The sequence below is a fragment of the Hippopotamus amphibius genome, chromosome 10 (genome assembly GCF_030028045.1).
Source record: "Hippopotamus amphibius kiboko isolate mHipAmp2 chromosome 10, mHipAmp2.hap2, whole genome shotgun sequence".
Lineage (NCBI taxonomy): Eukaryota > Metazoa > Chordata > Mammalia > Artiodactyla > Hippopotamidae > Hippopotamus > Hippopotamus amphibius.
The window spans coordinates 60,062,130-60,086,270 of NC_080195.1; the positions used below are offsets into that span (position 1 = coordinate 60,062,130).

At 34.9% G+C, this 24,141-nt stretch overlaps 1 protein-coding gene across 2 annotated transcripts in view; it reads right to left on the bottom strand.

Annotated features, from left to right (window-relative positions):
- The window catches only part of NECTIN3 (nectin cell adhesion molecule 3), a 120,799-nt gene that overhangs the window by 69,891 nt on the left and 26,767 nt on the right, over positions 1 to 24,141 (bottom strand). For both annotated transcript variants that reach the window (XM_057697616.1, XM_057697615.1), the window contains exons 2-4: positions 12,730 to 13,071; positions 4,696 to 4,992; positions 2,630 to 2,747 (exon numbers count right to left, since the gene is read on the bottom strand). In XM_057697616.1, the coding sequence (XP_057553599.1) occupies positions 2,630 to 2,747; positions 4,696 to 4,992; positions 12,730 to 13,071 (757 nt within the window). The remainder of the gene's footprint in view (positions 1 to 2,629; positions 2,748 to 4,695; positions 4,993 to 12,729; positions 13,072 to 24,141) is intronic.

Genomic DNA, 24,141 nt, shown 5'->3' on the forward strand with positions numbered 1-24,141 from the left:
GTTTCAACAAACTTTTAGGAGACAGAAAATAGATGCAGAAAACAATACATACTTTAGGCCAGTGTTTCCCAATCAGGAGTAATTCTGTCTCCAGGGGATATATCTCGTATGTCATTAGACAGTTTTGGTTGTCACAACTGGGGGTGGGGAGAGTATGTGCTATTGGCTCCAGAGAAGAGAGGCCAGGGATGCCACTAAAAATCCTACAATTCACAAGACTGCCTCCAACAACGAAGATTTATCCAACCCACAATGTCAACAGTGCCAAGGTTGAAAAGCTCTGCTTTTGCTGAAGAAGTGCATGCAGGAGGCATATGAATGAGAAAGCAGCCAATTTGGTTCAAGGAATCCAAGATTTGGAGTTTGACTCACTGTACGGCAGAAGGCCACAGTGAGGCAGAGGGCTAAAAATCAGGAGATTAGCTGAAAGTTGGAAAAAACAAAACAATAGATGGCTTCCAACTCTGTGCAGATACCAGACATTTATGTTTTAGGGAAAATAATGAAGGTTAATTGAATAAATAAACTGGCTATGAAAAAAAGAATTCCACTCTTCAATAAGTGATATCTGAAGCTTCCCTAGGGAAATAACCTCCCCTCTAGTTGATCACTCAAAGTAGAATCTACCCAATAAATACTCGCCACTATAGAAAGTTTCCACTCAGCATTTTATTTTAATGCATTACTGTGAAATGACTGGACAACTGAGAAAATTAAGGAATATCTACAAAATGAAAGACCAAACAAACAAAAAAAAAGAACCTGGAGGAAAAAAGAAACAATATGTAAGAAGTAGAAAAAAACTCTGCAGAGGAAATAACTCTAGTATCCCTAGGAAGAAACAAGAAGATACTACATCCATAAACTATGTAAAGAATGCTATGAAAATGAACAGAGAGTAAGAAAACACTCTGAAAAACTGAAAATATGTCAAAAGAAAATTTTCAATCAATGGAGGGGAGGGATCAAGGAAATCTTGGGAGAACAACAAAAACTGAAAACTAAGAAAGGAAGAATGTTTAGTATAAAATAAACAGCAATTCCAGTACAAGTAAACAGGAAAAAAAGGCTGGGGAAATGACCAAAAAAAAAAAAAAAAAAAAAAAGAAGCAGAAAAGGAAAAAAAAGAAAAAAAGGAAGAAGAAAAAAGCAAAAAGAATCCTCAGTTGACACATACAATTCTCTAGATTGAAAAGGTGGGGGTGGGAGGTGGGGGTGCACGTGGAGGTTGCAAATACTGAGAAATACAAATGAAAACCTCAGAATAACAATTTGAAATTTCACAGATAAAGAGAAGGACATTCAAATAGTAAACTATACAACTAAGAAGCAATTATTAGCCTCAGGAAAACCAAATAGCTTTAGAAACAAAAGATAACATTTCCGGTATACTACTTAGCTCTCTCTAAATAATATTTACCTGCCACAGTGAGGCAATGATTACACAGTTTATTTAAAAGTTGCTTAATTTCACTGAGCCTGTGAAGGTTAGGAATATGTATATGGGTATGTTCATGCGTGAAGGGGTAGATACAAAACTAAATTTTCATTTTCATAATAAGAAGTCAATAGACAGTACTAAAAATTAGCAAATTAAAAAGCAGCAGTTTAAGACCTATGATGATAAATACCAGAAGGAACTGCTAAAGTTGCCAAAGTAGCCTGCAAGGAACAGAATCATGGGGGCTGAAAGGTGGGGAGAGGCGGGGCAGAAAAACACTTAGAAACCCTTAATTTTCAGCTATTAGTATAATCCTATATTAGTGATAAAAACAAGTTCAAATATGCATTTAAGAATGCTTTTGCGACTTGGGACTTCCTAGGTGGCTCAGTGGTTAAGAATCTGCCTGCCAATGCAGGGGACACGGGTTCGAGCCCTGGACCGGAAAGATCCCACGTGCCTCGAAGCAACTAAGCCCGTGCTCCACAACTTTTGAGCCTACATTCTAGAGCCCGTGAGCCACAACTATTGAGCCCGTGTACCACAACTACTGAAGCCCATGTGCCTAGAGCTCGTGCTCTGCAACAAGAGAAGCCATTGCAATGAGGAGCCCAGGGACCACAATGAACAGTAGTCCGAGTTCACCACAACTAGAGAAAGCCCGTGTGCAGCAACGAAGACCCAACGCAGCCAAGAAGGAATGAATGAACGAACAAACGAACGAACAAAAGAAAGAAAATAAAGAAATAGAGAGTAAATATTTTTTAAAAAAGGAATACTTTTGGGCCTTCCCTGGTGGTGCGGTGGTTAAGAAACTGCCTGCCCGTGCAGGGTACATGAGTTTGATCCCTGGTCTGGGAAGATCTCACCACAACTACTAAGCCTGTGCTCTAAAGCCCACAAGCCACAGCTACTGAGCCCTCATGCTGCAACTACTGAAACCCGTGCACCTAGAGCCTGTGCTCCATAACAAGAGAAGCTACCGCACTGAGAAGCCCACACATCACAACAGAGTAGCCCCCGCTCGCCACAACTAGAGAAAAGCCCATGTGCAGCAATGAAGTCTCCCCAAAAAATAAAAATTAAAAAAGTGTACATGTTTTAAAAAAATAATAAAGTGTACATGTTTTAAAAAAAATACTTTTGACTTTTAAATAATTTCTCTTTAGAAGTATCTAACATTATTACCTGCTCCACACAGATTTGAAGGGTGGTGGATTTGCATCAGCATTACACTTGAGATTAACACCTTTTCTTCCTACAAACCAATTTCCATCATAGCCTGTTACTGAAACCTCAGGAGCATCTATAAAATAAATGCATTATACAACATATTATCTTTTGTTAACGACAGATGCAATATACAATGATAAAGCATTAACATAATACACATAACTTTAGAAGTTGTGTATGTTCCTTCTGTCATATACATAAGAAATAAGGAATACAGCACTCAATAACTACTGGCTGACTAACAGAACTAGTGAATGAATGGACAACGAGCACCAAACACGAGGCAACTATAAGCATGTACAAGTCTAGTCATTATGGACACAATGTAAGAATATTCACAAACCTATAATCACCAAAAGCAAAATATGAGTCCTATTATGAAACATGCAGAGGCATATGAACAAAGAAAATATACTAGTTAATAAGACGTGGTATTTAAGCACCAAGTCACTATATAACGCTGTCTTTAAAGAAATGTTTAATTCGAAAGGAAATACCCCTTAAGAGACATCAAGTCAATTACAGGAAAAAAAAATTAGATTCCTTATATTACAATTAATTAATGTCCTCTGGGCATGCAGAGATGTGACAAACTTTCCAAGACTAAAATCACAACTAAGTTATCCGAGGCCTCAACTGTTCTAAAACACGAATTTTTATCCATTCAATGCATCCAAAGGTCTTTTAGCATATGTGCAATATAATTAGTTAAATGAGTAATTACTCACATTTATCATCAATATAGATGTATACTTTCAAACTGTAAAATCCAATACTAATCATTCATTTGACCATCATTGTTTAGCTCCTATTAAATGGCAGGCACTGTTTTAGATGTTTAGTATACATATAGACTCTGTATTCACAAAACTTATATTCCAATGGTAACACGGAACATGATGTTTTAAAACATTTAACTAAAATCCGTTATGAGGGCCAAGAAGGAAAAGAATAGGATACTAAGAAAGAAGATAAAGAAATGCTATTTATGTATGGTACAGGGACCCTCCACCCTTCTGTGAGCTATACAAGTAAACTAGATAAACTGTACATGGCCAGATAGGAAGTTAGAGAGAGACCAGGTCAGTCTTTAACTCTGCAGGGAAGCCTGAAGTCAAACAAGCAAGGTTTACAAAAAAAAAAAAAGTGGTAAAAAATTAAACTTTTTATACTAAGGTACAATTACCTTAATAGTTAAAAAAAAAAAAAAAAAAAAGCCTGCCTCTAATAAATACCAAGAATTAACAAACATTTTTTCTAACTTAAAATTGGTAATAAAAAATGTTGCCAAAAGAACAATACAGATATCTGTGGGTTTAATTTATTTTCAAAGGAGGAGAAAATAGGTGTTAAAGTATCCCTAAAGAATACCTCCAAATTTTGAGATATGAATTTTGGATACAAGATTTTATCTCCTTAGTAGCCCTTAACAAAAAAAATAAAAGCACAAGATGGGCCAGCTTTGAACCTTATCTAAGATTATTATCATCCCAATGATGACTTTGTTTTACCCCTGTGAGGATCTTACAACATGATCAATAAAATCAGACTAGAAACAACACTGAAAAAAACACAGATTTTCACACTAATTAAAATGTATCTAGGAAGTAAAAGATTCTTGCTGAAAACATCATGGGTAGAATGAACGACTGCTAAATTAATTGAATTGGAGAAGCAGCTGTTTTTCTCCAAGTATTGCACATTCTGAGGTATACATTTCCACAATTCACCTAAGTCTAGCCTATTTTTAAGGTCTAAAAAGGACAAGGCTAAATAATTTTAAGTTGGACAGCAACTTTAAAATCACTGTCTGTCTTTACAAACTGATAAAAATGTTCTGGTTAAATGAAATTTCCCTGAAAATATTTTTTTAACTAAGAAAAAAAGTCAACAAGGAAAATCTATTATATCTGAACACTAAATCCTCAAACTAAAGACAGGTTGATAAAGAATTATGTCAAAGGAAGAAAATTAAAATAAAATGCATGACGTTTAAAAGGCAAATGTTATCATTTACTTACACTGTATATCTAATATGAAAGAATATCGGATGTCCTTTTCCAAGGCTGGATGTTTTACAACACAAGTAATTCGCCTTCCTCTAGCAAATCTGGTAGGAAAAAGCTTGTATTGGCTGATAATTGTTGCTGTTTCATTCGGAAAAGAAGTCGTAGTGGATTCCATTTCGCCAAGATCACCTTCCCAATCAATATGTGCAACTGGTTTTCCAGTGGCTGCGATACAAATGGCTGCTACTGTTTCATTTCCTCCATCAATTAAAGAATCTGGCCCTTTCATCAGGCTCACAGTGGGTTCAACTGTTTAAATTTAAAAAAATTAGTTACATTTCAATTAAGAGCATATTTACTCCTTCCAAGCCACATCTAGCCATATTTCATAAACTTAGGGACAACTGCATATAAGATACACACACACTTAATGCCAACACCAACTGGAGTCATCGAACAAGGGAAGATCATAAGTCAGGCTGAACAAAAAGCAAGACTTTATATAACCATCACAAAGATGGCTCTCTGGCAGGGATACACTTTTCTTTACAGGGACAAATGAGTTCTCCCCAAAATGAGTATATAAAAAAAAATTCCTGCAAATTTGATCATAATTTCCATTAGGAGAGTAAAGGTACTATTACTCTGAAAGGGAAAAGAAAAAGCGGTTTTAAGGTATAATGCTTCAATTTGCAGCAAAAATGTTTACAACACATTTAAAATAGGCGCTGTTAAAATGTAATGTCACTGTTATGTTTATTGAAATGTACATGCTATCTACCTTTACCTAGTATAAGAAAGCTCCTCAACAGGAGAAGTAACTTTAATGTTAGACCCCTTCAACCTACCCTCCATATATATGCTAGCTATCCCTTCATATTTTCCAGCAAATTTTATATGCTCCTTTCTGCATAAATTCCTTAGTACTCAATTCAAGAATTCTTTGGCTCAAGCCTATAGCTTATTGTGTGCATTAAGTTTTTAACCTAAAATTTTTTTTTTCATTTCCAAAATTTCTAATTGGTTAATTTTTTTAATATTTTTTCTTTTGTCTCAACTTTCTGTTCCTGAGACTTATTTATGTGGGATCGTTTAGACTTAGATTGTTACTTTGCAATTCTTGTTTTTATTTTTTACTTTTAGATCATTTAGATTTGCACCCAATTGTATAAATTATTAGTTTTAACTACTGTATGGTTCATTTACTGTTGGACACTGGTGCTGTTTCTTGTTTGGTACAAACAATTTTATAAGAAACATTTTCATTCATGTATCTTGATATATGTGTGTAAAAATTTCTCTAGTTTATGCCTTGCTACTATGTTTACTTACATTATTCACCAGATAATGCCAAAAAGCTTTCCAAAGTACCAATTTACTCCCAATCTTAGCACTCTGGTTGGTTCAACATACCCACTTACAGTTGATACTGTCAGACTTCTCAATGTTTGCCAATCTTGTAAGTATGTAACAGCTTATCATTGAGACCTTGTTTTTAATTTCTCAGATTATGAATGACATTTAAGGATATTTTCTTGTTTATGAGCCATCTGGAACAACTTCTTCTGCAAAATACCTATTAAAGCCAATTGCTTTTTTTCTTACTGATTTGGGAGAGTCCTTTTCTGATTATATGTGCAAATATCTTCCACCAGTTTAGGGCTCATCTCTTTACCCTATGGTGTGTTTTGATGAGAAGTTTTTAATTCAAATGTATAAAATTTATCAGTTAACTACTTTTACATACAAGGCATACCTCATTTTATTGAACTTTGCTTTATTGTGCTTCATAAATATTGCGCTGTTCACAAACACGTGGTTTGGGGCAACCCTGAACTGAGCAAGTCTATCAGTACCATTTTTCCAACAGCATTTATTCACTTCCTGTCTCTTTGCCCCATTTTGGTAATTCTCACAATATTTAAAACTTTTTTCTTTATTATTATATGTTATGATGATCTGTGATCTTTGATGTTACTAACTGTAAAAAGATTACAACTGGCTTAAGACTCATAATAGTTAGCATTTTTTAGCAACAAAATTTTTTTTAATTAAGGTATGTACATTGTTTTTAAGACATAATGCACACTTAACAGACTACAGTACAGTATAAACATAATTTTTATAACACTAGGAAACCAAAAAATTCATGTCACCGTTTTACTGTGATATTCACTTTATTGCAATATAACCTTTATTGCAGTGGTCTAGAACTGAACCCACAATATCTCCGAGGTATGCTTGTACTAAGAATTACCTATCTACTTCGAGGCCAAATTACTATGTGAGGGGGGTGTGTGTGTGTGTGTGTGCGCAGTTTCTTATTCTCTGCAGAAATTTAATAAATTGACTTATCCCTTCAAATGGTAAGCACTATTGTTTAATAGTCTGTGTCCAATAATTCCAACATCTTATGCAGGTCTGTTTCTATTCTCTTGTTTGCACTGGCTGCTGCTTGTGGGGTCTTCACTTTTATGCCTGGTTATTAAAGCAGATGATATGCTTGAGTTTGAATAATTAAGGCAGAAATAATTTGAGGCTTAGAATGTAACACCCTTCTTCCAGGAAAGATTTGTGTTTTCTTCTGCTAAGCTAGCTCCTCAGAACACTATCCAGTCCATGATCTCCTTTATTTCAGACTACTGAAGTGATATAAACCAGGCCTAGAAGTCTGTAAGAAGGCTGGTTTACTTCAAGTATACTACTATTCTGAAAATGTTAAAGCCTGTGGGTACCAGGAGAATATAAGAAAGGTTATTAGAAATCCCATCTTGAGCAGACTTGCATTCAGATATTTGTCTCTCACTTCTCAAGGCTCTCAGAATCTTAGTTCATCATCTTAAGTGTCTCTTCTAAATGTCCCCAAGTTTGAATACAGATTTCAGCTTTTAGGGCTAGGTTTATTTCTATGTTTCTACCTTCTCTTAGATTTGGTTTCCTTATATTCCTCACTATGTTGTTATTTCTTTGAAGTTTTCAATGGTTTTTAATATGTCACCTGCCCATACCTCACCAAGTGAGAGTTGGTGTGAACAACCTGTGCCATTGATAGAGGCTTTTATCTTCGAGGAACTTAAAAAATTATCTTAAATTTTAAATTATGTTATTTCTATTTCTTCTGAAGGAACTCAATCTCCTGGTTGCAGACTTCATTGGCTTTCTAAAGTAACTTTTCTCATATTCCCCAACATTTTAGTTAACTTCTTTGTACCCTTCCCTGTCTAGTGGTTTTGTTGCTGCTTCCTCTTAAGATGCTACCCAATGCCCTATATACTCTAATCTGGGGTAATATGAAGTTTTCCCAGCCCTGTATCAACACCAGGATTATTAAGCCTACTTCCTTCTGTTGGTTCTTTCCCCTATCTCAAAAGTTTTCTCTGATATGTACACAGATCAATACTAAGCCAAAGACTTCAGAGGGCCTTTCTGTAGGTCTCTAAAGCACACACATTCTTTCTCTCTGATGCTCTCTTCTTTCCAGTATTCTCCACAAATTCTAATCACCTGTTTCAAACTCAGTGAGACCAGCATTCTCTGCTTGAATTCCTTGTCACTGAGCTGTCATTAGAAACTGCCTAAGGAGGAGGCTAGAGCAACTGTAGAACTCATCTTGTTTATTTTCCTTCTTTCAGGGATCATAACCCTACTCTGCCTACTGTCCAGTGACTAAGCTGCCTAGTTTTCTTGTTGCTAGAGAGAGAAAAAGTAAATCCAATCCCTGTTACTCTGTAATGTCCAGCAGTGGAAGTCCTTTTTTTAATTACAAAAGTAATATTACTAAAAATTGGGGAAAAAAAATTTTCCCCAACTCTAACATCCTAATACAGTCATACCATATTCTTCCATTTCCTTCTCTTTATTTCTATTTCTAGTTTCTATAGAGATGTAATCATGGCATACCTACAATTTTGTGGCTCATTTTATTTTCAAGCAGCAATACTTCTTTTAACTACAATTTTAATTATATAATATCGCATATATCAAGAGGAAGTAACCAATTGTACAATAACTCTCCTGCTATGGGGCATTTGTTGTTCAATCTTCCCAAAGCTTTTTGCTATATTACATTCCCTTAATTCAGTTTCTATTACCACCACTCCTTTGAAACTCTAATGTCACTGCCTAACTTACACACTCAGTACTTTTCTTTGCCTATCCTCTTTGACTGACTTGGTAGAATTTGGTTCTTACTGCAGTTCTTCCCAAACAGTTCCAAAAGAATTAAGTTCTAATGCCTTCAGGTATCTGCTGTAAGTAATGAATTAACTCCTGGGCTATGCATTTAGAATGATAGTAGCTATGTGCCAACCTTAGGAGAACTGAAAAAATGGTCACTGAAATCATTTTCTGTACAGCTTGATTCTCTCTGTGGGAAAAAGCTGCTAGAGTAATTTTAAAAACTCTTATCTTGGGGCTTCCTTGCTGGTGCAGTGGTTAAGAATCCACCTGCCAATGCAGGGCACATGAGTTTGAGCCCTGGTACGGGAAGATCCCACATGCTGCAGAGCTACTAAGCCTGTGTGCCGCAATTACTGAGCCTGCGCTCTAGAACCGGCAAGCCACAACTACTGAGCCCACGTGCCACAACTGCTGAAGCCCACGTGCCTAGAGTCCATGCTCTGCAACGAGAAGCCACAGCAATGAGAAGCCCATGAACTGCAACGAAGAGTAGCCCCTGTTCACCACAACTAGAGAAAGCCTGTGTACAGCAATGAAGACCCAATGCAGCCAATAAATAAATAAATAAATAAATAAATAATTTATTAAAAAAAAAAACTTTAATCTTCTCTTGATATGAATAATATTACCTTGCCAGCTTTTCCTCAAAGCTAGCTTTCTGAACTCTTCATCTCTATTTCTTCCAATCTCTGCCATAATAAATAGTCTTAGGCCTTCAGTTACTTTTTGTATATCTCTTAAAAACTTTTATCTGATAAACACTATCACCTGATGATCACTCATTTGATACAAACCTTGACTCTACAATTTCTAACCACCTACCTGGTATTGTATGCCTGTGTATCCTTCAACTCAATAAGCCAGTGTTGAGTTCATCATTTCATCTTCCCTATCCCCAGTGTGTTTTTCATTCAGACATACCCATTTAAATTAAGGGTAACATAATTTACTTAATCACTAAGGTTCAAAACCTGTTATTGTTCAAACCTCCTTAGCTTCTTATATATAGTCAGTTACAAAGTTTTGCTAGTTTTTCGTTTGTAATAGCTCCCTTCTTCACTCAAGTGGCAGAAATTAGAAAGTTAACTTCAAGCTTTTATGGCCTCATGGGCTGAAGCATTATGATTTCAGGACTTTACATTTCAATCCATCAGAAACACCAGACTCATCTTCCTAAATCATGACTTTCATCACATCACTCCCAAATCAGGTCTATGAATTAGGCATCCCTCTAAGCAAAGTGACAAGATGGTCAAAGCAGTGTTTCTCAAACCCTACTGTGCATAAAAATTACCCCAGGATCTTGCTAAAATGTAGATTTATCATTCAACAAGTCTGGGAGAGGTCTGTAATTCTGTATTTCTAACATGCTCCCAAGTGATGCCACTACTGCTGGTTTACGAACCACAGTTTAAACAGCAAGAATTTGGGAATTCCCTGGTTGTCCAGTGGTTAGGACTACATGCTTCCACTACAGGGGGCACAGGCTCGATCCCTGGCTGGGGAACTAAGATCCTGTATGCTGTAAGGTGCAGCCAAAAAAAATAAAAAATAAAAAATAAACAGCAAGAATCTGAGAATAAAAGAAGAGAGGTGAGAAGAAGTACAACGCTTATACTGTTTGCATTTCCAGTAATATAAAGCTCAAATTCTCCATCTTAATACTCAAATTACTTTAAAGTGGGCCTAATCTACCTTTCTAGTCTTTAATTCTTGTATTTTATATAAATCCTCTGAACAATCAACAAATTATTCAGTGGTCCCCCAGAGGACACTTGGCAATGCTGAGAGACGTTCTAACTTGTCACAACTTGAGGACCTACTACTAGCATCTAGTGGGTAGAGGTCATGGATGCTGCTAAACAGTCTACAATGGACAGGACAGCTACCAGAACAAAGAATTTCAGCCCAAAATTTCAACGCCAATATTGAAAAAACTCTGCCCTAAGATATGCTGTTTTCTGCCTCCCTGCATTGACTCCCTTATTCTCCTCCCTATACTTCTTTTCTTTTTGCCCACCTGAAACCTATCCACCATTCAAGGACTGGCTTGACTATTTTTCTACAAAACATTTCTATACTACAGAGTTTACTTATCCACTACTACACCCTACTTAAATAACATTCAGTGTATTCAGCTACATACCAGAAACTCTTACAAGCTTTAGGGATATAAAGTTAAATTTAAAAGTGCACAGTCACAGTCCACTACAAGTTTATAGCAAAGAAGACATATAATAAGCACTATGTTAACTGCTGCAACAAAGATAAGCTCAAGACACAATGGCAAAAGAGATTAAAAAAAAAACCCATCAAATTGAAAAGGGGTAGATATTTCAAGAATGGCTTCCAAAAGGATGTGGTTTGATCAGTAGCAGTTAAATAGAAGAACGTAGAAGAAAGAGACAGGAAGAAAAAGGTGGCAATCCAGGCATAAGGTATCATACATGTAAAAACATAGGTGTTAATGAACTGGAAGTAGTTAATTATGATTATAAAATTTGGGTTGTTGGGAGAAGCAGAGCAAGGAACAGAATAGATGAAGTTAGAGAAGTAGACACAGGTAAAATCACGACTGGTCTTATACTATAAGCAGTCTTGAGTTTCAAACCATTGAGTATTGTATTAATTTAGGGGGAATTACTAAAATTTGAAGCAAAAAGTCTTATTTTCATGAGTTCTCTCTTCTACACGCAAACTATTTATCTATTTTTTCTTGAAACTAAATTTTTTGTGACTTTACCCCAATGGCTTGCACTTGACTCTTCAGATATTTATGCCCTGCCTTCCAATCAAAACAATTCTCAAAAGTATCAATTTTGTAAACATAAGTTATATTTTTCCCACAGCTCTTAGGGCAGGCTCTTAAAATAAAAAGTCTTCAAATATTTAATTTTATTTCTATTTTTAAGTAGTATTTCCCAGCAAGAAAAAACAGTAACAAATTTGGACAAAGTTGCTTTCCTGAACGTCAGAGACCCTGAAATCATGCCATTAAATATTAGAGGCTGTGTAATTATTTGGTTCTCTGCAAGCAGACACTGAGATCAAATGAGAAGTGCAAAAGGCTTATTAAGGAACAACATCTGGAGAAAAGTGAAGAAGAAGGATTAAGTAGGAAAAGCTATCAGCAAACCTGACAAAGTCCCTGAAAGGTAAACAGGCAGATTCAGAGCAAAGACCACCCATTAAAGGAGTTTCACTCTGGGTAGAAATGGCTAAGGTTGCTATTACTCCTTAATCCTTGTTCTAGTATACCAGAAGTACTCACCAGCTATTCCAAATTGGTTTACCTTTCACCACAGGTGGCTATTTCAATGCTAATAAGCTCTACCTAAATTCCACCACAAACTTTAATAGTTATCAGACAGGAAAAGGCAGAAGATCATTCAATGCAAGCAACAGGCCAAGATTCAAATAGCTATGCAAATCCACAACAGCAGAAATAAATCTGATTTGAAAAACAAACATGAGATGTCAATGACTTTAAAGAGCACAGTCACTTAAAAAACGGAAAAGCTTACTTAAAGATGGTAATTTAAAGGTTGAAAATTTGAAGGGAAATAAAGAAAATAAATGTCAAAGAAACAGCACTTAGTGTTATAAATAAAAAACAATCTTTCATGAAGAAAGTAAAACAGCTATAAATTACACAGCATTATATAGATAGGTAGATAGGGACAAGATTTAGTTTAAACTGAGAGTCTAGAACCATAGAATTTTATGACAGAACTTGAAAAATCATATTTGAATTCTTTTATTTTAAACCTACATTTATTTATAATTTCAATCATTTTAAGTTCTTGAAAATACTTTTACTATAATCCTCACTACTACCACCAAAATATGTAATTCAAGTACACCTACCTAATACAGTTACAGTTGTAGAGGACTGAGCATTTCCAAGTGGGAATGTAACAGCTTTGCATATGTATTGTCCAGAATCAGAGAAGCCTATGTTATGTAGAGTAATTGTTGCATCATTAAGCGAATAGTTTTTAAACAAGACTCTTCCCTGATATTCTCCTTGAACAGAGAATCCATATTGAGGATGATGAACTGCCACAGTCTGTGCACTTTTGCCATGTATCTTCTCCCATAAAATTTGTGTTATAGTTTCATTTCCTTCAATTAAACACTTCAACGAAACATTCTTTCCCCATACTGCTGTGACATGTGGCTCCACAATAACTGGTCCAGCTAAGGCACCTAAGGAGAAAAGAAAAACATAGCTCTTAAAAACGGTAACAATTTACACTAACATATGATCAAACTCTCTCCCCTCTTCCACTCCTGTAAGTACACATATGTGCACACGCATGCCCACACACACACACACATACACACACACAGACACTAATGACTGACTAATAGGAAGGACTGAAAAGAGCTAGATGTTCCCGGGGCTGGATTTAAGATCCAAAGAATGACTCTTAAATGAGTCAAACAATTACCAACACATGTTGCAGTGGAAAAAGCACTAGACTGGGCCAAGAGTAAGCTTAAGAGCAGATCCCTCTCCAGTCACCAGATAAGGTCCCAGCCCTAGCTGCACCCTGACTGCAGCCTTGTGAGATTCTGAAATAAAGGACCCAGCTGAGCCATGCCTGGATTCCTGACCCAAAGATACTGAGAGATAATAAATGTATGCTGTTTTAAAACTGCTAAATTTTAGGGTATTTTGTTACTAAGCAATAGATAACTAATACATTTGGATCTGTCAAACCAAATACAATATCAAAGTTTCTTCCTTTGGAGGGTTCCTCTACCAAAAATCTGTATAAAACACTTTATTAAAGATAGACCAACTGCCAGAAAACATGACTTTAAAAAACACATATAAATGTGAAATTAATTTTTCTATCTGAAAGATGAAGAAAAACTATTCTACAAGCAAAAGTTAAAATAAAATACCTTACTAATAAGAAAAAATATCAAATTGTACACTTTAAATATATGCTTTTTATTGTATCTCAACTGTATCTCAATAAAAGTTCTTAAAAAAATTTAAAAAATAAAATGATACCAAACCTCACCTTTAGAATACTAATTTCCTTCCTAAAAGCAATGAACAAAATGTAAATCATTTTAAGGAACACAGGACTAACACTCATGAATACCAAACACAAGCAAGATGCTCTTCATTGATAGGTATACTAGAACATATATAACAAATCCTTGGAGAGTTTACAACTCACATACATGTCCTAGCAAAATAAATACTTAAATTAAGAAGTAAACCAATGTAAAGTACTTGAATACGGAAACTGTATAAATATCTTAAAAATTTAGTTATGTCTAGTTAATATTTCTAAATAAATACAAAAATGCAGAAGTGCATCACTTTCAAGATAATCAAGAAAAATGTTTTAAACATGTTCAACAGTTCTAAACAAAAACAAAACCTTTACAAAATATTTTTTCCATGAACCTTTTTGGGAGAAAAAAGCCATACATGAATATATTAAATAGATACATAGATACACAGAGCTAGATACATAGATAAGAAAGCAAACTTTACTGTGCAAGAGATGATTGAGGATATTACAAAAAAGGACTGACAATTCACACTGACCATATTTAACAGCTACAGAAGAAAAGGGTTTTTTAAACCACTCCACCAGAAAAGTATCAAGTCCAAAAAATTTACTATCATTTCTCTTATCATGCTTTCGAGCATATATAATTACAAAGCCTTGAAAATTTAACCTAAGACATATAAAATATGAAACTATTCTGTATTTCACCAAGCTATCACAAGTCTAGTATTATACCCAAAAATACGCAAATGAAAGAGCAATTTATAAATATTGAAAATTTCATATAATATTATGAAATAACACACAGCTCTGTTTTAAAAAAAAGACACAATGACCAAGTAGGATATTCAAGAATGAAAGGATATTTTTAGACTATTCATCACACTAGAAAGGTCACATAACTTTCTCTTCTGATGCCAAAAAGGCATTTAATAAAATTTAATATTCATTATCTGATTTTTTAACAAATAACTAACAAGTGAGAAAAGGATTCTTCATAATAAAGTAGGTTTTTCTCAAATCAACAGCCATCACAGTGCTAAAATTTAAAAGGGGGCATGGTTATTAACAAAAGATCAAGACAAGATGCTGCACTATCATTATCACCATCCAGTGCAATGAGACAAGAAAAGGAAACAGGGAAGAATAAGAAATGAACAGACAAAATTATTATTTGAAAAACATATTACTGGAAAAACCTAAATAGGCCAAGTAAAGTGCTATTAGAAGGTTGCTTGCAAACACTGCAAACTGTATACAAAATGTATATTCATCATGTTATAACAAGTGGCAAGCTTTACAAATTTACTGTAGAAAAAGACAGTATTTACAAAATATTAACATTTAAAACATCCATGAATAATGTTGTAAAGATCCTACAGACCTAAGCAATTGAACTGAATAAATGAAAAATATGTCATGTTCCTGAGAAGGAAAACGTAATATATACTACACAGACAGCAAATCTCCCCCATGTTGGCACACAAATTCAATGCAACTGCAGTGAAAACCATGGTAAAAATTCTTGCGACTAGAGACAATATGTTTAAACACACACACATACACACACACACACAAAACAGCACAGTAAGGGGGATAAAAGATACTAAAGTAAAAACAATAAAAAGCTTAGTGTCTTGAAACAATTGAAAGTATACAAACAGATCAATATATATAGTGACATACAGTAAATAATACATTGTATAGTGGGGAAATAATGAATTAGTCAAGACATGCTAAAAAGACAACAGCTAAAAATCTGAAAATAGATTGATCCCTGCTTTACCATAAACACACACACACACTCACAAATCCATATGGACTGAAGATCTAAATGTAAAAAAATTAGCTACATACGTCATATATACTAACAATAATTTTTTGCATATCCTGGAAAATAAACATTAGTTACACTAAGGAGTGAGACTACTACAGATTAAACAAAGAACTTTTAGCTTTCACTTTGTGTTCTTCTTTGATGTCAGAATTACAGTAACTAACGTTCACAATAAAAGCACATTAAAAATAAAAAAATAAACAGAATCATCCTTCTCAGGTGGAGGCAGAGAAGACATACAATAAAAGAACTATCATGGACTGAATGTTTGTGTCCCTTCAAAATGTATATACTGAATACCTAACTGGAGGTGGAACCTTCTTATGGTAATTAGGTTTACAAGAGGTCAGGGCCCACATGCTGGTATTAGTGTCCTTACAAGAAAAGGAAGAGAGGACTTCCTTGGTGGCTCAGTGGTTAATAATCTACCTGCCAATGCAGGGGACATGGGTTTGATCCTTGGCCTGGGAAGATCCCACATGCTGTGGAGCAGTTAAGCCCGTGCACCACAACTACTGAACCTGCGCTCTAGAGCCTGTGAGCCACAACTACTGAGCCCACATGCCACAACTATTGAAGCCCACGTGAATAGAGTCCATGCTCCACAACAAAGAGTAGCCCCTGCTCGGTGTAGCTAGAGAAAAGCCCACACGCAGCAACAAATACTCAACACAGCCAATAAATATATAAATAAATAAAAATAGATAAACCTATTAAAAAAAGATTTTTGCAAATTAAAAAAAAGAAAGAAAAGGAAGAGCGAATAGAGCTCTCTCTCCCTCTCTACCCTGTGAGGACAAAGCAAGAAGGTGGCTGTCTACCAGTCAGGAAAGGGTCCTCAACAGGAACTGAATCTGCCTGCACCTTAATCTTGGATTTCTTAAACTCACAGAACTATGAGAAATAAACATCACATGTTTAAGCCAACCAGTCTATAGAGTTTTGTTATAGCAATGCCACCTGACTAAGACATTAAGTATCAGAATAAACTGGAAGAGATAGTGCTAATGATATCGCCTCACAACTTTAAGAATAACAGCTTATGGGGTAGCAATATTCATATTAGACAAAAGGACTTTAAAACAAAATCTAGAACAAAAAACAAAGAAGTACATCATATAATGATAAAAGGGTTAATCCAAGAAGTAGATGTAACATTTGTAAGCTTATATGCACCTAATATATATTAACATAGGAGCACCTAAATATATAAAGTAAATAATAATAATTATAAAGGAAAAAATTGACAATAATATGGTAATAGTAGGGGACTATAATACCCTACTCATATCAACGGATAGATTACCCAGACATAAAACCAATAAGGAAACAGTGGCCTTAAATGACATATTAGACGCGATGGACTTAATAGATTTCTACAGAAAAGATATCTCATCCTAAAGTGGCAGAATACACATTCTTTTCAAGTGCACACAGAACATTCTCCAGGACAGATCACATGGTAGGCCACAAAAAAAGTCTCAATAAATTTAACAGATTGAAATTATATAAAGCATCCTTTCTGACCACAATGGTATGAAACTAGAAGTTAATTATAGGAAGAAAAATGGAAAAAATATAAACACGTGGAGACTAAACAACATGTTACTAAAAGCAACAAAAAAAATCAAAAACAAAAAAAAAACACAATGTGTCCATAAAGAAATCAAAGAGGAAATCAAAAAATACCTGAGACAAATGAAAACAAAAACACAGCTTTCCAAAATCTATGGGACACAGTAAAAGCAGTTCCAAGAGGGAAGTTTATAGATAAAAGCCAAACTCAAGAAACAAGAAAAATTTCAAACAACCTAACTTTCCATCTAAAGGAATTATAAAGAGAAGACAAATTCCAAAGGTAGTAGAAGAGGAGAAATAATAAAGATCAGAGCAGAAATACATAAAAGAGAGATCAGGAAAAAAAAACCCCAAAACAAAAAATCCAATAGAAAAGATCAGTGAAACCAAGAGCTAGGTTTTGAAGAAAGAAACAAAATTTATAAACCTTAAGTCACAATCTTCAAGAAAAAGAGGGCCCAAATAAATTTAGAAATGAAAGAGGAGAAGTTACAGGCAACACCATAGAAGTACAACAAATAATCATAATACCACAAACAGTTACACACCAACAAACTGAACAACCCCCTCTACAATGGATAAATCAATGGATAAATTCCTAGACATTATAATCTTCTATGACTGAATCAGGAACAAACAAAAAACCACAGGCCAGTATCTCTGATGAACACAGATGCAAAAATCCTCAACAAAACATTAGCAAGCACAATTCAACGACACATAAAAAGGATCATACATCATGATCAAGCAGCATTCCAGGATGCATATTTCACAGAACCAGAACAAATAATCTTAAAATTCGTATCAAACCACAAAAGGACACTAATAGCCTAAGCAATCTTAAAAAAAAAAAAAGAAAGAAAGAAAGAAAGAAAGCTGGAGATATCATATGCCTTGACTTCAGACTATACTACAAAACTACAACAATCAGAACAGTATGGTACTCGTATAAAAATAGACACATGATCAGTGGAACAGAATAGAGAACCCAGAAACAAACCCACACACAAAAACTCAAGATGGATTAAAGACCCAAATGTGAGGCCTGAAAACATAAAACTCCTATAAGAAAGCATAGGCAATACATTCTTTGAAATTAGTCTTAGCAATATTTTTTTTGGATCTGTCTCCTCAGGCAAGGGAAACAAAAGCAAAAATAAACAAATGGGACCAAATCAAACTTAAAAGCTTTTTCACAGTAAAAGAGATCATCAACAAAACAAAAAGACAACCTACTGAATGGGGAAAGATATTTGCAAATAATATGCCCAATAAGAAATTACTATCCAAACTATACAAAGAACTCATACAACTCAGTATCAAAATTAATTAAAAAATGGGCAGGGGGCCTGGACAGGCATTTTTCCAAAGAAGAAACAGATGGCCAACAAGCATATGAAAAGATGTTCAACATCATTATCATCAAATACAAATGCAAATCAAAACCACAATGAGATAGCACCTCACACCTGTCAGAATGGCTATTGTCCAAAAGACAAAAAACAACAAATGTTGATGATGATATGGAAAAAAAGGAACTCTTATGCACAGCTGGTGGAAATGTAAATTGGTACAGCCACTATGGAAAGCAGTATGAAAGTTCCTCAAAATATTAAAAATAAAACTACCATATGATCTAGCAACTCCACTCCTGGGTATTTACTTGAAAAACCAAAAACACTAATTTGAAAAGATATATACATGCCAATGTTTGAGCAGTAATATTTATAATAGCCAAAACACAGAAACAACCTAAACGTCCATAAAGAAGATGTAATACATACATACTCACATACACATACACACACACACGGAATATTACTCAGTTATAAAAAAGAATAAAGTGTCGTCAATTACAACAAGATTGATGGACCTGAAGGGTATTTTGCTTAGTGAAATAAGAAAGACAGGGAGAGACAAATACTATACATTTTTTCTTATATATGGAATCTAAAAAATAAAAGAGGAATAGACTCACAGAAAAAGAGAACAAACTAATGATTACCAGAGGAGAGAGGGGAAGAAAGTTGTGAAGAGGGGCACAGCAGGTGAAGGGGTTTAAGAGGTATGAACTACTAGGTACAAAATAAGCAATTTATAAGGATACAATGTGCAGAACAGGGAATATAATCAATACTGTATAATAATTTTGTATGGAGCATATTCTATAAAAATATCAAATTACTAAATTGTACATTTGAAATTAATGTGATATTTTAAGTCAACCATAACTTAATTAAAGAAAAAGTTTTGAAAAAAGATAAAAGAAATAATCATGGCTCAATGGCTAGTGTTACTAAAGAGAATACTTGGAGACAGGAAAAAAAAATGGGTCCACTAAATCAAAAATATACTTAGAATATTTTACAATATTTAAATGGGGAAAACCACTGTCAACGTAACAACAAAGACAGAAAAACCACCAAGGGAAAAGTTTACAGATCTGACCAAAAAAACTAAACCTCTAATAATCAAAAAGCTTGAGTAGATATTTACAAAAAATATAAATGGCTACTTTTAGTAAGTGTTCAATTTTACAAGTAAACAAATATCAGGCTTTTCTTTTCAATTTTTTTGTTTTAATTTCCAGAAGGTTACTAATGATGTTTTACTTTCTAATTTTTCTACAGAAACATTTTGAGTAGATTTTGCTTGTTGCAAAAGTAAATTCTGGTGTAAAATTTTTTTGTTTGTTTCAACCCCTAAACCTTTACTCAAGGCTTTATACTACCCTTTAAGTATTGATAATCTGACTCTCTTAGATTCCATGAGCTTTTAATGACATATCTCCTTGTTTGTGTTTCAATCAGCCAGAGTTAGTTTCTGCTGCTTGCAAACAAAAGTGTCTATTATATTTCAAATCCTATACTAAACCCAAAAGTTAAAAGCCACTTCTTCTTTTTTTTTTTTAGGCTCTTTATTGGAATATAATTGCTTTACACTGTTGTGCCAGTTTTTGCTGTACAACTAAGTGAATCAGCTGTATTTATATATATATCCCCATATCCCCTCCCTCCCGTGACTCCTTCCCACCTTCCCTATTCCAGGCCTGTAAGTCATCATCCATCATGGAGTTGATCTCCCTGTGTTATGCAGCAGCTTCCCACTAGCTATCTATTTTACATTTGGTAGTGTATATATGTCAATGCTATTCTCTCACTTTATCCTGGCTTCCCCTTTGCCTCTACCTCCGCCCCCCCCCCACCCCATGTCCTGAAGTCCTCTACATCTGAAAAGCCACTTCTGAGTAAGATTTTCCCCCATGGAATCTTAAAACCATGGAGAAACAGATTTTCCATTGTGGTTCTTACACCAAAGTCAATATTAGAATGCATCACTACTCAAGATCTCCCAAACACTGAAACTTCTTTCCCTCACTTTTCCATTTGAAGCTGCGTTTGACTGGAGAGCAGCAGTATATTGGGGAAACAGCTGTTTATTATTAAAGATCTAAGTTATTTGAAGTACCATCTTTAGTAATGGTGATGTAAAACCTACAATATAAAGAGGCTAAGAAGAGCAAAGAATTGAACCTATCATAGCTGGCAAGACCCTAACTTTGTCATGTCCTGGCTACTGCACACTCTAGAGACCAAGGAAAAACATGATAAGGTATGATGTTCTGTTTCTGCTCTGTGTATTTGATATAAATCAAATGAAAAGTTTTGTAGTTAATTAACTGAACTTATTATCTGTCCAAAGAGAAAAAGATTAAGGATTGTTTTCCCCCTCCTGTGGCTCCCATGAATACACAACAACCAAGAAAAAACTCTTCGGAATTTTCATATGTATCTGTATAGTCATTCAGTAAGGATTCAGAGTGCCCAGAGGATACAAGTCATTAGGAAATATACATATTGAACAAGAAGCTTCTAACAGAAAAAGAAAATATAATGACTCATGTAACGTCTATGGATTTTTTAAAAACAAAAACAAACAAAAAGACTTGAGACTCATATTAGAGATATTAAAGAAAACAGATTGAAATGGAAATATGAATAAGGTGGCCACTATCCAAGTAATGAACCAAGAAGGAAAGGAAGTCATCACAAATCTATCTTTAATACTATCTTTTTTGATACTTTAATATTATCATTTACCACATCTCACTTACAAGACATCTCACCTACAAGACACGGCAGGCAACTCCAAAAAATAAGCATAAGCAAATATTACACAAATAAAACATTTATTGATTGTACTCTGTGTCCAACTACAAAGACCATCTCCAAACATCTCTAAAGTATGGATCCTTTCACACTCAGAATTTAGAATCATTTTTTTAAGTAACGACTGAAATAAGTATTCATTTTCAAGAGACTAGTAAAATCAGAGCATCTAGGTATCCTCAACAATTTCAGCACACTTAAGAACATTTTAGATGAATTAATATAACAGCAGTACTTTCAGGAATTAGTCTGAATTGTTTTAAACTGAGGTTTTCCATTTTTAACTTCAAGAATGTAACAAAAGACTTTTCAACAACATCCCCAAACAACACTCAAAACTGTAATAAGCGCAAAGTGACTAATAAAATATGAAAACTAATTATAAATTGAAACCTCAAATACTATTAGAGTATGAAAGAATCTCTAACTCTGGGATCACAGGAGATGCTATATTCTAAGGAAAAACCTGGATCACATATCAAATATCGTTGAGCAAATCCAGGGCATTAATCTATCAGTATGTATTAAGTATGTACTTTGTTTCCAGGCACTGTTCTAGGTGCTGGGAATAGTACTGAACCGATAGATGCTCCTGCCCTTATGGGGTTTACATTATAATTGGAAGGACAGAATTAACAAGAAAATAAAGAGATACCAGATAGTAAGAACTACTGAGGAAAATAAAGGAAGGTAAAACGGACAGTTACTACTTTAGAGTAGCACCATAGCTTTTTGATCAGAGTGATAAAAGAAGGCCTTTTAAAAATAACACTGGAGCAAAGACTTGAAAAAAGTGAAAAAGTGAGGGAAAAAAGAACTTTCATTGTCCCTATAGTGAAGTGATAGGAAGAATGGCATGAAATGAGGCCACAGCAGTAGCAGTGAACGGAACTATATAATTGTAGGACTTGGCTTTTATTAACCCTGATAAAATTATAAATGACTAGGCAGTTTTTAGCGGAAACATGACATATTCTACTTTACCTTTTAAAAGGACTAAGCCAAGAATTTGAGTTAAGAATGAATTTTGTGGGCTTCCCTGGTGGTGCAGTGGTTAAGAATCTACCTGCCAATGCAGGGGACATGGGTTTGATCCCTGGTCTGGGAAGATCCCACATGCCTCGGAGCAACTAAGCTCATGTGCCACAACTACTGAGCCTGTGCTCTAGAGCTGCAATCTATAACTACTGAGCCCACGTGCCACAACTACTGAAGCCCGCGCACCTAAAGCCCATGCTCCACAACAAGAGAAGCCACTGCACTGAGAAGCCCGTGCACCAGAATGAAGAGTAGCTCCCACTCACCGCAATTACAGAAGGCCCCCGTGCGCAGCAACGAAGATCCAACACAGCCAATAAATAAGTAAATAAATAAATAAATAAAATATTTTTTAAAAAGAATTTAAGGATTTTCTGATATAATGAAATAGGTAATATAGTAAAAGAGAATCTCTTTCCAATGAACAACTACTTTCTTAATTAAAAAAAAAAAAAGGATAAATTTTGTTAAACCAGGAGAGAGACGATGGGGTCTGAACCATGGTAATCAAAGTGGTAGTGTTAAGTAGTAGTCAGATTCTGGATACACTGTATTTTTAAAGCAGAAATAGGATTTTTTGGTGATGGAACCAAATATTTGGTCTAAGACAAATAGTGAAGTCAAAATTACTTCAAAATTATGGCCTGAGTAAGTGGGATGATCGGGTTGCCATTTACCAAAATGAGAACTAGCAAGTGGAACATTTTTAAGGGTTTGATATAGAGTTCAGAAATGCAGTTTTTAACTTAAGTTTGTGATACCTATTTCACAACCAAATGGATATGATTTATAAGCAGCTGAATACATAAAAGTATGCTGTTCTGGAGAAAATGCTGAAGATATAAATTTATAGTAACCAACCTATAAAGGGATATAAAGTCATGAGACTGAATGAAACCACTATGGAGTATTAACACAAAGACTAAGCACCCATGGTGCATTCAAACATTTAAAGGTTTGGAACTTAAATAGAATACAAAAAAGAAGATGGCAAAAGGGTAGCCAGGGGAAAAGGAAGAGGACCAACAAATATCCTGCACAATAAGTGAAGCAAGTACCTAGAGAGAGTGATCAATTACTCCAAATGCTGTATAGGCTAAAAGAGAGGGCTGATAAGTAACCAACGAATTTAGCAACTGTCTTAATGAGTGGTGACGATAAAAACCTGATTGGATTCTATCTGATTCTAGCCAAGGAAGAGTAACAGGATGTACCCTCCTGTTTGAAACAACCATATCAAGACAATGAGCAGCAGGCAACAAAAGATAATGATCCCCAAGAGACAGCAAACACACAGATGAGCCTGATGACTGACCTCAGCTTATCACCCATAGTGAATTCCAGGGCCACAACTAGGAAGAGAGAACCTAAACAACCACGCAGTCTCCCTGAGTTCTATCCAACCTTATACTGAAGATCCTAGCCAGTACAATCAGGCAAGAAATCAAAATAAAAAACATTCAGTTTAGGAAAGAATAAAACTGTCTTTATTTGCAGAAAATACAATGATCTGTATAGAAAATCTGATGGAATCTACAAAAAATGCTACTATAACAAGGGTGATTAGCAAGGACAGCGGTAGTCCTTATGTAGGACCTAAGATCAATATACAAAAATC